Source organism: Marmota marmota, unplaced genomic scaffold (genome assembly GCF_001458135.2).
Source record: "Marmota marmota marmota unplaced genomic scaffold, marMar, whole genome shotgun sequence".
In the NCBI taxonomy this organism is placed as follows: domain Eukaryota; kingdom Metazoa; phylum Chordata; class Mammalia; order Rodentia; family Sciuridae; genus Marmota; species Marmota marmota.
In genome coordinates, this window is record NW_025999900.1 from 23,876,023 (window position 1) to 23,893,332 (window position 17,310).

General features: G+C 34.6%; 1 protein-coding gene across 1 annotated transcript in view; it reads left to right on the plus strand.

The window, feature by feature from the left end:
* Positions 1 to 17,310, plus strand: part of Ralgapa1 (Ral GTPase activating protein catalytic subunit alpha 1) — a 234,592-nt gene that overhangs the window by 107,338 nt on the left and 109,944 nt on the right. Inside the window, exons 22-26 of the mRNA XM_048798440.1 lie at positions 912 to 1,105; positions 1,357 to 1,455; positions 2,001 to 2,156; positions 3,449 to 3,577; positions 16,231 to 16,356. Of these exons, the coding sequence (XP_048654397.1) occupies positions 912 to 1,105; positions 1,357 to 1,455; positions 2,001 to 2,156; positions 3,449 to 3,577; positions 16,231 to 16,356 (704 nt within the window). The remainder of the gene's footprint in view (positions 1 to 911; positions 1,106 to 1,356; positions 1,456 to 2,000; positions 2,157 to 3,448; positions 3,578 to 16,230; positions 16,357 to 17,310) is intronic.

Genomic DNA, 17,310 nt, shown 5'->3' on the forward strand with positions numbered 1-17,310 from the left:
AATTAAAGCATTGCAAATAAAGGATATACTAAGAGTGAATTAGTGTAAATTATCAACAGATTGGGGTATTATCAAATACAAAAAATCATAAGCTTATGATTATTTTGTTCTGCAAAATTTTTAGTTCCCCAAATTCTTTAGATGCATTGGAATCTTTATTGACCTTTAATGGTGTTCTATACATTGAACAGAAGAACAGATCATATATTGAGTAATGTATTTTTTTAGAGCTAGAAGACAATAATGATAATCTAGCTAAACCATCCATTTTATAGATGAGAAAGTATAGACTCTGTGAAGTTATCAACTTGTTTAACACATAATCAGTGGCAGAAATGATGTGAGGACCATGTATTTATTACTTTTGATCTTGCCGGTATTAATAGGTAAAAGAAGTATGGTGGTTTTTATTAGCCTTGAATTTTAATAAAATTATCATTTTTGTGCCATTGTGATACCTCTTACTGTTAGGAATAGCTTCATTATGAAGCACATAATTAAATATATTTCTTTGGAAGTTTTAACTACAAGGAATAGGTTTATGAAGACTTCATTTAAGAACTACTTTTACCCTGAGATTTTCTATTAACTTGATGAAATAACAAGAAGGAGTTGTTAGATAAAAGTGAAAATTAATGTATATATCAAAGAAATTTCTCCATCTGGTATTTGCCCGGTGAGTGGTATCCATATGTATATCTAGTTAGAAGCACTATTGTAATTATTGCCATAATAGGGAATTATGAATTGGTGAGGTCTTGACCTTCTCAGGAAAAAACAAAACTTAGGTACATTCACATTTCTTTTATTCACTTCTGTAGATATTTAAGATTGTCAATTTAAGTTCTTTTTGGTTTTTGCTATCAATTCTCTGGAAATTACTAACACAATTGTATTTTTTTTTTCTATAGAAATTAGTGAATTTCCATCTGAATGTTGTAGTGTGATGGCAGGGGGTACTCTCACTGGATGGCATGCTGATGTTGCTACTGTTATGTGGCGAAGAATGCTAGGCATTTTGGGAGATGTCAATGCAATTATGGATCCTGAAATACATGCTCAAGTTTTTGATTACCTCTGTGAACTTTGGCAGAATCTAGCCAAGGTAAAAAAGACAATAAAGGATATAAAAGAAAAAGACAAGAAAAATAAAGTATTAAGAAATAGAAAAAGCTTAGAGAACATTGTTACATGCACACCTTCCTATAGATAAACTGGTATCCAGCATGGTGAAGTCACTTAACTATAGTTAAATATGTGTTTTGAACCTGAGTTTGAACTTTAGTTTAAGGTAAAGCAAACTGAAAGAGAAAATAGTTTTCATAGTCTTGTCCCCCTTTTTTTGGAAAATTACAGATTAGAGATAACCTCGGCATTTCAACAGATAACCTGACTTCCCCTTCTCCACCAGTTTTGATTCCTCCATTAAGAATTCTTACACCTTGGCTTTTTAAGGTAAGCTTAATATATAAAATATTAATTTTAAGTTATCATTTAATAAGTTTGAAACAGTTTATAAAATTTGGACTATTATATGGTCTTCTAAAGCACTTAGTTTTTAGCTAGTATTTTTAGGAAGTCATTGAGCGTTATTTAAGAGAGGAGAGTAGGCATGCCAGAATTATAGGATACATTGTTTTTATGTATTTAATAAAGCAAAAGTGAATATAGAAAAGTATATTTGTATTGTATTTAAGTAAAAAATAGACCTTCAGTTGTATGACAGAATATGCTGTGTATATTCAGAGTTTTAATTTTTTTAAAAGTAGTATTTGAAATTTGAGGTATTTTTCTAAGTGGAATCCTTTGTGATTTTTTCACCCCTACATTATAACATTTTGGATAATAACAGTAGTCTCAGTAGCCCCGAGGTTTGGTTTATTAAAGAAATTAAACCAACATAGAAATAAATGAAAACAGATATATTATTTGCTATATTCAATTAAATATCTAAGAAACAATATTTGTTTTTGAGTATTAAAACTGATCTTTTAATTTAGGCAACCATGTTGACTGATAAATATAAACAAGGTAAATTACATGCTTATAAGCTCATTTGTAATACAATGAAAAGAAGACAAGATGTATCTCCAAATAGAGATTTTCTAACACATTTCTACAATATAATGCATTGTGGGTTACTTCATATTGATCAGGTAAATATATATATGCCTTCTAAGAAATTATTTTATCTGTTTATCCTTAATTCTTAATTCTGTTTAACTTTTGATTTTTAAGATCTAGAATTAAAACTAGCTCCTGTATATAGCAGTTTATATAGAGTTTGATTCCATTTTAAGACCTTATTTGTTCTTAAAGCATGGTTGAAAATAAGCCATTTTATGGGTTAGGGGGTTGATTTGAGTGTTCCTCCAACTTTAATGTTATACCAACTAGTTTACTTTTTGAAGAGGTTAAACCATTCTTTGCTTAAATTGACAATATCTTTCTGTGATGCCCCATAGTCCCTATTACTAGACATTTTATAATTGATAGTTGATATTTGAAGCATATGAATTTGTTCACCTCATCTTACAGTAGTCAGAGCTGTTTTTTTCTACTTTTTCTTATTACCACCAATTATAGTAACATGGTTACAATTATATTGACTTTGCAATTGTATCAGTTATAATCATTAAATAGTCATAAATATAACCAGAACATTATTCAGGAGTCTTGATATTGGCTATAAAACTAAAAAGTATGGGAGATTACAAGTCAAAGTAATTAAATATTTTTATCCTTATGTGATTGAAACTTGTAGGTCACTACGAGAGTACTGTTAATATTAAAAGATGGTAATTATATTTCTTTCTGAAAACACTTCTAGCATTAATCTAAAGTAATCACAGTTTCTAACCCTATAAACATATCTCAAATAAATTGACACTATTAGTTACTAGAGAGAGCTTTTGTTTAAAATAAGTTAAATTGAGTAATATGACCAAATCCACTGAATCCTCATACTAAATGCCAAAAACATAGTGAATGAATAACCAGGAACATTCCCTTTAAATGTACCCACTTCTAGATTTCCAAAGTTGAACATCTATTATTTAAGGACTCTATATAAAAAAAGAGAATCTCCACAGTTGCCACATAGCAAGTCATGTGGGTTCAGAGATGAAAGTTATCAGTTGGAGACAAATAGGTAGCAGAAGATGCTACTCTGTTGTTCAGTTTTATATGTGTAGGCATTAACCCTCGAAGTGACAAGTCTTTTCTGCTATCTAGTGTGGAAAAAAATGTCATAGGCTTTGTCAGTTAAAACAAATTTGTTTTAAGTTTATGTATTTTTTGGAAGAATTCAATTAGTCTCCAATTAGTCATCCAATGTACAATTATTACTTTTTTGTTTCACATATTATTTATGTTTAAGGATATAGATTAGCTGGTACCCAAGATTATATATGTGATATTCTTTTTCCCTTTACTTCTTTATTCTAAGGATATTGTCAATACAATCATCAAGCACTGCTCACCTCAATTTTTTTCACTTGGTTTGCCTGGTGCCACAATGCTTATTATGGATTTTATTGTAGCAGCTGGTAGAGTGGCTTCTTCAGCTTTTCTTAATGTAAGTTTTTATTTATTTTTTCTTCATAATATAACAAGCTTTTGTTAAGCAGGATTCAACTAACAGAGCCACAAAGGAAGAACTGTTGTGGATAAAATATAACAAGCTGATATTGAGCAAAGTTCGTAGTTTTAATTGAGTTAGATTCTTGTATGTTAAAAAATGTAAGCAAGAAATTTTGAAGTGTAAGAAATCACTAAAATTACTTGATGAATTGACTGTAAAAATGGGTAACATCTGATAAGCAAAACAGGTAAGAATCTAAGGGAAAGAAGAAAGTGAAGAAAGGGCATTCATTGGGTGCTATCAAAAGATAAATAAGAAACAGTAGGGAATAATCATTTTACAGTGTGTATAATATCAAATCATGATGTTGATCAAATTGAATGTATTCAGTCTTTATTTGACAAATATTTAATGGGGAAAAAAAATGAATGAGATAACCCAGGAAAATGCCCCCACTGTACTCTTAACACTGTGTGTGAGAATTTTTTTTCACACAGTTATGGAGCTGAATGAAACACAGCTCATGAGAAAATGCCAATGAAGTGGATATGACTGAAATATGTTCATATGTAAGTGGCAATGGTGAACTAGAGACGAAGGCAGTTAGCTGTGTATATAATGCTGAAAAGGTCAGATTTTATCCTAAGGAAGGATTGAATAACCATTGAAATATTTTAAGCAAGTAGTGACTTGATGAAATTAGTATTTTGGAAGAATCACCCTGGAGCAATGTATAAATGAGAAATAACAACTGAAAATCTATTGGAAAAACTGAGTGTATATGGAAGAGAAAAATACTTGGGCAACACTTTAAAACTTGCAAAGCAATTTAACAGATTATATCTTTGAAAGCTGCAAAAGACTAAGAGTGAATGAAAGGAGTTCTATTTGTGCCGTGGCAAGGTACTGTGTATTAGATATTCATGAGGAGGTGTCAGGAGAAATACTGCATATCCAAGACAAGAGCTCAAGGGAGGTGTTGGGACTGAAATTTATAAAGCTGGTAGATAGGAGTTTAAAGCTATGAAACTACATGCAGTCACCTAGAGGAAATGTCCAAATATTGAAGAGAAAAACCAGTATTTATGACTAGGTTTTGTTGTTGTTTTGGTTTGGTTTTGGGTTTTTTTGTTGTTGTTGTTGTTGTTTTGGTAGTATGGATTGAACCTAGGGGCACTTAACCACTGAGCCACATCCCCAACCCTTTTCTGTTTTTATTTTGAAACAGAGTCTCACAAAGTTGCTTAGGGTCTCTTTAAGTTGCTGAGGCTAGCTTTGAAATTGCAGTCTTCCTGCCTCAGCCTCTCAAGCTTCTGGGATTATAGGTGTGTGCCACCCCACCAGCTATAACTAGTTTTATAATCTTTTTTCAGTTCCTTAAGAACAATAATTTTGTCTTCATTGTGGTATTTCCAGGGCCTTGCCCCTATTAGTGGATATTGATTGATTGATTGAAAGTTAGCATATAAAGAAACATATAACATATAAAGAAAAAACGTTTATGTAGCTCACAGTTTTGGAGATTGAAAGACCAAAATAGCAAAGCTCTGGCTCTCTTACAAGGGCTCCCTGACTGGATCACTTCATACTGGACGGCATCATTATGGGAGTATGTGCAAAAGGGAAATGACATAGCAAAGGGAGGGGCCAGACTGGTACTTTATTTATTTGTTTGTTTGTTTGTTTGTTTATTGGTACTGGGGATTGAATCCAAAGGCGTTTTACCATTGAACTACATCCTCAGGCTTTTTAATTTTTTATGTTGAGACAGGGTCTTGCTAAGTTGTTGAATTCCTTGGTAAGTTGCTGAGATTGGCCTCAAATTTTTAATCCTCCTGCCCCAGCCTCCCAAGTTACTGGGATTGCAGATATGGCACCCACGCTTACACTTTATAATCACTCCCTCTTGTGACAATGAATTCAGGGTCCCATGAGAGTTACATTAATTCCTTTTGATGGCCCAACCCAGTGACCTAACTACCTACCACTGCGTCCCACCTCATAAAAGTTCCATCTTTCAACATCACCATGCTAGGGACCAAAATAAACCTTGGGGGTGAGGGGAACCACATCCAAAAAATAACAATTCCTTTGTCTGGAATATAGAGGGATATGAATAAATTAGATATACTGTGTGCTCAAGGGATATAGTCTGCAGCTGGGGTGATAGGAAAGCTTTTTAACAACTATGAAATATAGTGTATGTTCTAAGAGGAGGAACATAGCATAATGATGAAAAGCATGGAGTCTAGAGCCAATCTGCCTGGTTCATATCCCAGCTGTACTGCTTACTAGCCATGTGACCCAGGGTGAGTTATTTGATTTCTCTGTGTCTTAGTTTCTTTGTCTATAACAGAAATAGCTTGACTAGTGGGATTATTTTATAAGGATTTAGCCACATGGTTGGAGAATTATATGACACATTTTATGCATCATATAAAAGAATTTGTTAAATGAAATCATTGGGAATTTTATTAGTTTATAGATCTGATGCAGTTTTAATGAAAAAGCATATGAATAAATCCCTGAAAGATCAATAGTATTTGTATAATGGAGGTAAGGGAAGGTATGCCAGGCAGAGGTAAACAGACATAATAAATGTGTTCAAAGAAGGGTGACAGTACATTTTGTTTAAAGGCTAATCTGCAAGATTGTAGTAGACAGAACAGAAAAGTGCTAAAGATCCTTGCTACTGGAAGTGCAGTCTGCACATTAGAAACATTAGGCACGATCTAGGTACTTAGTAGCAGTGCAGATTTTCGGACCTTATCCCAGACCTACTCAATCAGAATCTGCATTTTGGGGGATAGAAAATACTGGGGAGCCACACATGATAGGCAAACTGTCTACCACTGAGCTGCAACCCAGTCCTTTTTATCTCATTTTGTTGTTGATGGACCTTTATTTTATTTGCTTGTTTATATGTGGTGCTGGGAATTGAACACAGTGCCTCACGCGTACGAGGCAAGTGCTCTACAGCTGAGCTACAACTCCAGCCCATTTCTTATCTCATTTTTGAGATGAAGTCTTAATAAGTTGCACACGCTGGCCTCAAACTTGTAATCTTTTTGCTTCATCCTCCTGGTATTTGGGATAATGTATGTACCACATGCCCGCAAAATATGCATTTTAATTAGATCACAAATGATTGGTAGAATTATTGGTTAAAGATTGAGAAGCACTGCTTTAGATTATATCTTGGAAAGTTGTGAATGCTGCAGATCAGGTTATGATGCTATGTTAGCTTAAGAGTTAAATATTTTAAAGTGCAAAGAGAAATGGTGAGCCTGTCCCTTGCAAATATTAAATGAATATATTAATCTAAAAGATTAAATGGAAGACAAACTACAGACAGTAAACAAGTTACAAGTTTATTGTAGTATTATCAGTGTACACAGATTATTAGTCTTGGATACTGGTGAAAATGATAGAACTCAGAAGAGACTTATTTATAAACCAGTGCCAGTTTTTACTAACTTTTTGTGAAAACTATTACTCTTCAGTGGGCCAGTTGTACCAGCACATTTCCTTTAGCTTTTCTCAAAGTTCTTCAATAGAATTAAGCCCCAGTGTCAAAGGTATCTGTTTTTTTGTTGTTGTTCTAATTAGTTATACATGACAACAGAGTGCATTTCAACTCATTGTGCACAAATGGAGCACAACTTCTCATTTCTCTGGGTATACACAATGCATAGTCACATTTGTGTAATCATACATGTAATATGGTAATGATATACATCTTATTCCACCATCTTTTCTACCCCAGGTCCCCTCCCCACTCCCTTTTGCCCCATCCAAAATTCCTCCACACATCCCATGACCACCCCCATTATGGATTAACATCCACTTATCAGAGAAAACATTCAGCCTTTGGTTTTTATTGGCTTACTTCACTACCACTGAGCCACAACCCCCGCCCCTGTTGTTTCTTGATAACTGCCATTCTGACTGGAGTGAGATGAAATCTTAAGAGTAGTTTTGATTTGTATTCCTCTAATTACTAGAGATGTTGAAGTTTTTTGTATTTCTCTTGACTGATTGTATATCTTCTGAGAAGTACCTGTTCAGCTCCTTAGCCCATTTATTGACTGAGTTGTTTGTTTGTTTGTTTGGTGTTAAGTTTTTTGAGTACTTTATATATATTGAAGATTAGTGCTGTATCTGACATGCATGTGGCAAAAATTTGCTCCCAAAATGTAGGCTTTTTATACCTCATTGTTTGTTTCCTTTGCTAAGTGGAAGCTTTTTAATTTGAATTCATCTCATTTATTGATTCTTGATTTCATTTTCTGCACTTTAGAAGTCTTGTTAAGGAAGTTGGGGCCTCATTCGACATGATGAAGATTTGGGCCTACTTTTTCTTCTATTAGGCTCTGGGTCTCTGGTCTAATTCCTAGGTCCTTGATCCACTTTGAGTTTTGTGTAGGATATGAAAGAGGGGTCTAATTTCATTTTGTTATGTGTGGATTTCCAATTTTCCTAGTAGCACCATTTGTTGAAGAGGCTATCTTTTCTCCAATGTCTGTTTTGGGTACCTTTGTCTAATAGAAGATACCTATATTTATTTATGTGGGTTGTAAAGACAATGTCTTATATTCTGTATGCTTGGTCTACATGTCTATTTTGGTGCCAATACAATGCTGTTTTTGTTATTATAGCTCTGTAGTATCATTTAAGGTCTGGTATTATGATGCCTCCTGCTTCACTCTTCTTGCTAAGGATTGCTTTAGCTATTCTGGGTCTCTTATTTTTCCAGATGAATTTCATGATTGCTTTTTCTATTTCTATGAAGAATAACATTGAAATTTTGATAGGAATTGCATTAAATCTCTATAATGCTTTTTGGTAGTACGGTCATTTTGATAATATTAATTTTGCCTATCCAAGAACATGGGTGATATTTCCATCTTCTAATGTCTTCTTCAGTTTCTTTCTTTAGTATTCTATAGTTTTCTTTTTTTTAATTTATATATGATAGTGGAATGCATTACAATTTTTATACACATATAGAGCACAATTTTTCATATCTCTGGTTGTATAAAAAGTATATTCACACCAATTAGTCTCTTCATATATGTACTTTGGATAATAATGATCATCACATTCCACCATCATTTATAACCCCATGCTCCCTCCTTTTGCCCTGTAACCCCTCTGCCCTATCTAAAGTTCATCTATGCCTCCCATGCTCCCCCTCCCTACCCCACTATGAATCAGCCTCCTTATATCAAAGAAAACATTCAGCATTTGGTTATTTGGGATTGTCTATCTTCACTTAGCATTATCTTGTCTAACTCCATCCATTTACCTGCAAATGCCATGATTTTATTCTCTTTTATTGCTGAGTAATATTCCATTGTGTATATATGCCACATTTTTTAATCCATTCATCTATTGAAGGGCATCTAGGTTTGTTCCACAGTTTAGCTATTGTGAATTGCGCTGCTATAAACATTGATGCGTCTGTGTCCCTGTAGTATACAGTTTTTAAGTCCTTTGGTTATAGACCGAGGAGAGGGATAGCTAGGTCAAATGGTGGTTGTATTCCCAATTTTCCAAGAAATCTCCATACTGCTTTCCATTTTGGCTGCATCACTTTGCAGTCCCACCAGCAGTATATGAGTGTACCTTTTCCCCCCACATCTTCGCCAACACTTATGGTTGTTTGTCTTCATAATAGCTGCCATTCTGACTGGAGTGAGATGAAATCTTAAGAGTGGTTTTAATTTGTATTTCTCTAATTGCTAGTGATGATGAACATTTTTTCATATATTTGTTGATTGATTGTATATCATCTTCTGAGAAGTGTCTCTGTGGGTCCTTGGCCCATTTATTAATTGGGCTATTTGTGGTTTTTTTGGTGTTACCTTTTTGAGTTCTTTATATCCCCTAGAGATTAGTGCTGTATCTGATGTGTGAGGGATATGTAGTTTTCATTGTAGATGTCTTTCACCTCTTTTGTAAGATTTATTTTATTTTATTTTATTTTTTGAGGCTAATGGGAATGGGTTAGTTTTCCTAATTTCTCTTTGAGAGGATTCATCACTGATGTATAGAAATGCATTTGATTTATGGGTGTTGATTTTATATCCTGTTATTAGCTGAATTAATTTATTAGCTCTAGAAGTTCTGTGGTGGAAATTTTTGGATCTTCTAAATATAGAATCATGTTTTTGGCAAATAGTGATTGTTTGAGTTCTTCTTTTCCTGTTTGTATTGTTTAATTTCTTTCTTCTGTCTAAATGCTCTGGCTAGAGTTTCAAGAACTATGTTGAATACAAGTGGTGAAAGAAGTCATCCCTGTCTTGTTCCAGTTTTTAGAGGGAATGCTTTCAGTTTTTCTCCATTTAGAATGTTGTTGCCCTTGGGCTTAGTTAGGTAGCTTTTGTAATGTTGAGATATGTTCCTACTATCTCTGTTTTTCTAGTTTTTTGAACATGAAGTTTTGCTGTAGTTCGTCGAATGCTTTTTCTGTATCTATTGAGATAATATGATTCTTACCTTTAAGTCTATTTATGTGATGAATTATGTTTATTGATTTCTGTATGTAGACCCAACCTTGCATCCCTGGGATGAACCCTATTTGAACACTATCTTTTTAATATGTTTTTGTATACAATTTGCCAGAGTTTAATAAGAGAATTTTTGCATATGTGTTCATCAGGGATATTGGTCACAAGTTTTCTTTCCTTGATGTATCTTTGTCTGGTTTTGGTATCAGGGTGATACTAGCCTCATAGAATGAGTTTGGAAGAGTTTTTTCCTTTTCTATTTCATGGAATAATTTGAGGAGTATAGGTGTTAGTTCTTCTTTGAAGGTCTTGTAGAACTCAGCTGAGAATCCATCTGGTTCTGGCCTTTTCTTTGTTGGTTGGTTTTGATAGCATCTTCTATTTCATTGCTTGAAACTGATGTGTTTACATTGTGTATGTCCTCCTGATTCAGTTTGGGTAGATCATACTTCTCTTGAAATTTGTTGATATATTTGAGATTTTCTATTTGATTGGAGTATAAATTTTTAAAATAGGTTTCTCATTATCTTTTGTATTTTAGTAGTGTCTGTTGTAATATTTCTCTTCCCATCACGAATTTTAGTAACTTGAGTTTTCTCTCTCCTCATTAGCATGGCTAAGTGTTTATCAGTTTTATTTACTTTTTCAAAGAATCAACTTTTTGCTTTGTCAGGTTTTTGAGTTGTTTCTTTTGTTTCAATTTCATTGATTTCAGCTCTGGTTTTAATTATTTCTTGTCTTCTGCTATTTTTGATGTTGACTTGTTCTTTTTCTAGAGCTTTGTGATGTAATGTTAAGTCATTTATTTGATGACTTTTTATTCTTTTAATGAATGAGCTCAATGTAATGAACTTTCCTCTTAGCACTGCCTTCATAGTGTCCCAGAGATTTTGATATCTTGTATTGGTGTTCTCATTTACCTCTAAGATTTTTTTTAATTTCCTCTGTTATTTATTCTGCTATCCATTCATCATTCAATAACATATTATTTAGTCTCCAGGTGTTAGAGTAGCTTCTATTTTTTATTTTATTGTTGATTTTTAATTTCATTAGATTGTGATCAGATAGAATGCAGTGTGGTATCTCTAATTTTTTTTATTTACTAAGAGTTGCTTTGTGGCATAATATATGGTTTATTTTAGAGGAGGATCCATGTGCTGCTGAGAAGAAAGAGTATTCACTCGTTGATGGATGAAATATTCTATATGTGTCAAGTCTAAATTATTGATTGTATTATTTAGTTCTATAGTTACTTTGTTTAGTTTTTGTTAGGAATATCTGTCCAATAATGAGAGAGGTATGCTAAAGTCATCCATTGTTATTGTGTTGTGGTCTATTTGATTCTTGAGTTTGAAAGATTTATGGGTGTTGATTTTATATCCTGTTACTTGCTGAATTCATTTATTAGCTCTAGAAGTTCTCTGGTGGAATTTTTTGGATCTTCTAAATATAGAATCATGTATTATTTAGAAGCGTTTGTTTGATGTACGTAAATGCTCCATTGTTTGGGACGTAAATATTTATGATTGTTATGTCTTGCTGATATATGATTCCCTTAAGCAGTATGAAATGTCCTTCTTTATCCCTTCTGACTAACTTTGGCTTGAAGTCCATTGTATCTGAAATGAGGATGGAAATCTCTGCTTGTTTACGCAGTACATGTGAGTGGTATGTTTTTTTCCATCCTTTCACCTTCTGTCTGTGGGTGTTTTTTCTTATGAGTCTCTTGAAGACAGCATATTATTAGGTCTTTTTTTTCAATCCGGTCTGCCAATCTTTATCTTTTGATTGATTAGTTTAGGCCATTAACATGCAGGATTATTGAGATTTGATTTGATACATATTCCTAGTCATTTTGGTTTATTTTTTGTTTTTAACTTGACTTGTTTTCTCCTTTGAATGACTTTTCATTTAGTGTAGTTAGTTCCTCCTTTTGTTGATTTTCATTGTTTTGTTTTTTTTTCATTTCCTCCTCATGTAATATTTTGCTGAAAATGTTCTGTAGTGCAGGCTTTCTAGTTGTAAATTCTTTTAACTTTTGTTCATCATGGAAGGTTTTTATTTCGTCATCAAATCTGAAGCTTAATTTTGCTGAACATAAGATTCTTTGTTGGCATCCATCTTCTTTTAGAACTTTGTATATGTTGTTCTAGGACTTCTTAGCTTTAAGGGTCTGGGCTGAGAAATCTGCTGCAATCTGAATTGGTTTTCTCCTATATATAATCTGGTACTTTTCTCTTGTGGCCTTTAAAATTCTATCCTTGTTCTGTATGCTAGGCATTTTCATTGTAGTGTGCCTGGGTATGGATCTATTGTAATTTTGTACATTTGGGTCCTGTGAGCCTGTTATTTGATTTTCCATTTCTTTCTTTAGGTTTGAGAAATTTTCTGATATTATTTCATTGAAAAGATTGGGCATTCCTTTGGTGTATATTTCTGTGCCTTCCTCAATTCTGATAAATCTTAAATTTGGTCTTTTCATGTTATCCCATAATTCTTGGATGTTCTGTTCATGGTTTCTTATTATATTCACTTTGTGTTCAGCTTTATTTTCAAGATTATATATTTTGTTTTCATTGCCTGAGGTTCTGTTTTCCAAGTGATTTAGTCTGTTGGTGATACTTTCTATTGGATTTTTAATTTGATTTATTGTTTCCTTCATTTCAAGGATTTGTGTGGATTTGTGTGGGTTTTTTTTCCCCCCAGAAGTTTTGTTTTGTTTTTTAGCTCTTCATTGAAGTGATTTTTTGCTAACTGTATTTGTTCTCTGACACCATCCTTTACTTCACAGATCAGTTTAATTATGTACATTCTGAATTCCTTCTCTGATATTTTTTCTACTGTGTTGTCAGTGGATTCTAACCATTTTGGTTCAGGGTGCTTTCTTCCCTTGTTTTTTCATGTTGTTGGTGTGTCTTCTAGCAGTGTGGATTCAAGGTATTATGGTTTCTACCCTATAGATTTATAGTGCCCCTATAGGTTTCCATTACTTTGCCTTTAAAGGGAAGATCAATATTAACAGTTACCAGTGCAAACAGTGTGCAGCCTTAAACCAAATAGTAGCTATTAAGACATTTACAGTTTTGTCGCAATAAACAGAAATGATGTATTCAGTTATTGTCTATAATATATACAATAGGTTTGCCAAAGGGTCTACAATTTTAATGATAGAGAGAGAACAGGGTAGTGTAGGATGTGATGTTTATGAGGTAGATGGGGGGAGAAGATAGAAGTATTAGATCATTGGAAGAGTGAAAGAGGAATCAGTAGAAGTTGGCTGTGAGCAGGAGAAAAGAGAGTAAGACAATCCGGGGAATGAAATAAGTGAGAGGAAAATGTAGAGAAGGAATAAAATAAGAAAAAAAATTAAAAATATTCAATAATGCAAAACTAAAGTGATATACAATAAAACTGTAATATACTACTCAGACATCCCAGTCCTCAGTAGCTTGATGTATGAAAATTACTTGGTTTCAAAACTGGTGGGGATGTGAAAACAGAAAAGAAAAGAAGAAAAATCTCAAAAGAAAATTGAACAATTATTTCTGTTGGAGTTCAATAGTTTCTCTGCTTCCCTTCTCATCCAATAGGTAGAGTTATGTGGAGTTTGCTGGTATCTCTACCCTCAGGAAGGTGAGGGTTTCTAGGGTGGTTGGGTGAGTCTTGGAGGCGGAACTCCTCAAGGTGCAAAATGGCAATTTCCAGTCTCCATTGGAAGACTGCACCCAGGAGTCTCTTTTGGGGTCCATTTGTGTGATATGGGAGCCTGATCTTAGCCCCTTATGTTGCTTGCAGACCTCACAATTCCTGGTCTCTAATTTAGTCTCTAAACTGTATCCCTCCCACTCCCACCTTTTCAACTTCCCAATCAGGCACCTCTCTCTCCAGAGGTCCTAAGGGCTGAGTGCTGGGGTCTACGTGCCTGTTGTGGAGAGCTGTTCTGTATCAGGCAGATCAGGACTAGGTGTTGAGAGCTGCAGGCTGGCCACATAGCTGCAAGCTCTAGGCTGGGTTGGTGGCCCTGGATACCCAGTGGATGCCAGACTGGTTGGCTGGGCAAGCCAAGAGCAAGATGCCCTCACACCCTCTTCCAATCTATGGACCCCATGCAAGGCGCTCTCCTGCCTCTCCAGCAAGGTGGTGTCTATTAGCACATCTAGCAGGGAGACCTCAGATGTTACCAAGCCTGCAGGTGCCTTGATGATGGTATTCTAGGCCCTGGCTGGCATCCCTATATAGAAGCGGCCATGTCCCTAGATGATGGCAGCAGCAGCGGCAAATCTGCAGGTACCTTGATGTTGGGCTTTCAGGCCCTGGAGAGTGTCCCATGATGTAGGCTGCCCCAACTCAAGATGGCAATGTTAGTAGCAGAGGTAACCCAATATGGTGGCTTAGGTGTCCCAAGATAGAGGCAACTGCTTTCAGGAATGGGTCAGTGAGGGTGGCCATGTGGTGACAGTGGGTGGCCTTGGTGCTGCCGGGAAGTAGGGGTTTGCAGAGGTGTTTTCTCCCAGCCCTACCTGGTGTCCCAAGGTGGAGGCTACCACATCAAGATGGCTATGATGGTAGCTGCAGTGTCTCAAGTTGGAGACAGCCACCTTGGGAGATGAACCCGCAGCCGTAGGCGGCTCAGTGATGGTTGTGGCCATGTTGGTAGATGGGGAGCCTGCAGCGCAGTTGGGTGGGCCTGCACTGCACAGTCGGTGTGTCTGCGTTTCATGTAACTAACTTCTCTATACATTGGTTGTGTGACATCTTTGGGAAAATAGAGAAATTAGTCATTTTCTGTATTCTCTGTTTTATATGATGAATATTTCTTAAAGAAGGCTAATATAGGAAATTGATTCTTTTTTGAAATCAAACCTAACACATCTCAACTGGAGATTTAAGATAGTCTTTCCCCCTGCATGGTGTTGGAACTATTTAGTCCAAATCTCATTCCCATTTTAGATCTCATGCATATATCATTTTCCTTTGTTAATATTTCTCTTCTTCCTTAGGCAGATTACAAGATAACTGATTCAGTTTTGCTTAATTACAATCACATTCTAGGTCTGTTCTCTTATATCCACAGGCCCAAACATTCCCATTTGCCTTAGCACCTTTACAGAAAAACTCTTAGCTAATCAATTTCATTATATATTTATTTTTTAAATGAGTTTCATTTTTATAGGATAACTTTTAAATTGGGAATGTGAGCTCATCCTGCTCCTTCAGACTCCTGCCTTGTATCTCTAAATCTAGAAAGGAGTCATTTTGTTTTGAAAAATAACATAGTAGAGTACTGCTACATTGCCTCTATTACAAATTATTAAGACAGGTAAATCTTTTGGAAACTGGTTTTTGATTAATATGAATAGAAGTATTATATTTCTAGTTGTTCAGTGTTTCACATTTTATTAAGTATTGTTAAGCATATAAATCTATTTGCAGATATTTTAATATTAAGCATTAGTAGGTAGGTGTTGTTGTTTGGTGGACATGCAAGAGGGCAGAGAGGAAAAATAATGCTTAGTATTGATAATTGAGAAATGACTTAATAACAGCTAAGGAAAAAAGATGAAGAGTTACTTCAATCTGCAGGCCAGGCATACATTCTAATGTTTATTTTAGTAAGTATCATAAGCAATGCTTTTTCCATATGTGTTATATAAAACTTTTTTAGACTGGTGTTCGTTTCTTAAAGATATAGTTGACATTTTCATCCACATTTATTCATCTGTAGGTAGTAACATGCAGTCTAGTGGCATTGAATCATCTGCTTATTAGAACAATATGTCACATTGTGTGTTACCTTTAAAAAATAAAGTAAAATATGAAGTATTTATAGTTCTTCAGGGTAAATGTGTGCTGTAGATAATGAGATTATAAGTAGGAATATAACTTAACTATGGCTTATTTCTGCCTATTAGATACTTTTGAGGAAATTTCTGTTATTTGTCCTTTACCTCAATTGAGAATAACAATACTTTGTGTAGAAAGTATACATAGAAACTTAATCTTTCTGTGTGTCCCCTTTTTGAATTTTGTTTTATACTCCTACTTCCCTTTATAATATAGTTGAGTAATAAAGTAATTTTAGGTTAGTGTAATAACAAATATATTTTAAAGATTTTTTAAAAATCTGATACATAGGCGCCAAGAGTAGAAGCACAAGTTCTTCTGGGATCTTTGGTTTGCTTTCCCAACTTGTATTGTGAACTGCCTGCTCTCCATCCCAATATTCCAGATATTGCTGTGTCTCAGTTTACAGATGTGAAGGTAAGAAATCAGATACAGTTTGTAGCATTTAACTGATTTTATAACATAAAATATATGCAATAAAATTTGTTTCTTTTTGAAATCTACTGAGTTGTTGAACAACATTAACCAGCTAAATCTCCCAGAACAAAAACTGGAATGTTAATTAGGATTATTGCCTTTTTATTTTTATTTTTCTGGATGTGTTTAAATTACTTTGGTATCTTTATCTCATTTTTGAACCTATTCATGTTTGTTTCTTAGGATTCATTCATTCACTCACTGAGCATTTATCAAAACATCCTATGAACCAGATGTGGTGTTGCTAATGTAAGGCTTCTGGAATTGAGATGGCAAACTATACCTACATATTTGACTCCCTCTCCCAATTTCTCAGCATGTAGTATCAAACAAAGTAATGGAAAATTCTGTACTGCTATATGAAACTTTGGAATTGAGGTAGTAATCCTATGTACCTAAAGTGTTACAGGACCTGGATAGTAGTTGGTATAATATTTTTTTTTCTTTGTACTAGTAAGTGAGCCCATATGTACTCCACCATTGAGTTATATCCCCAGGCCTTTTTATTGTTTATTTTGAGACAGGGTCTCTCAGTGTTGCCCAGGGTGATCTGGAACTTGCAACCCTCCTGCCTCAGCCTCCCCAGTAGCCATGATTACAGGCATGTGTCACCATAACCCTTCAGCCTGTGTAATATTAGCAGTGATTATATAGTTGCAAAGAGAACCTCTCCAGATCCCAGATAGTAATCCTTTAAAAAACAATGTGCCCAGGCAGGAGCAGTGTATTAAATACACATGTTAAAAATTTCAGATAGGAGACTCTCAAAAGGTTGTTCTGTGCCTCTGTAGAGTTCAGCCTCTATTGAAAGGGTAAAGTGTGTGACATGATCAGCATCCTTAGTCCTCTGAATTTAGTACTTCTTGTGTGTGTGTGTGTGTTGGGTGGGGGGGG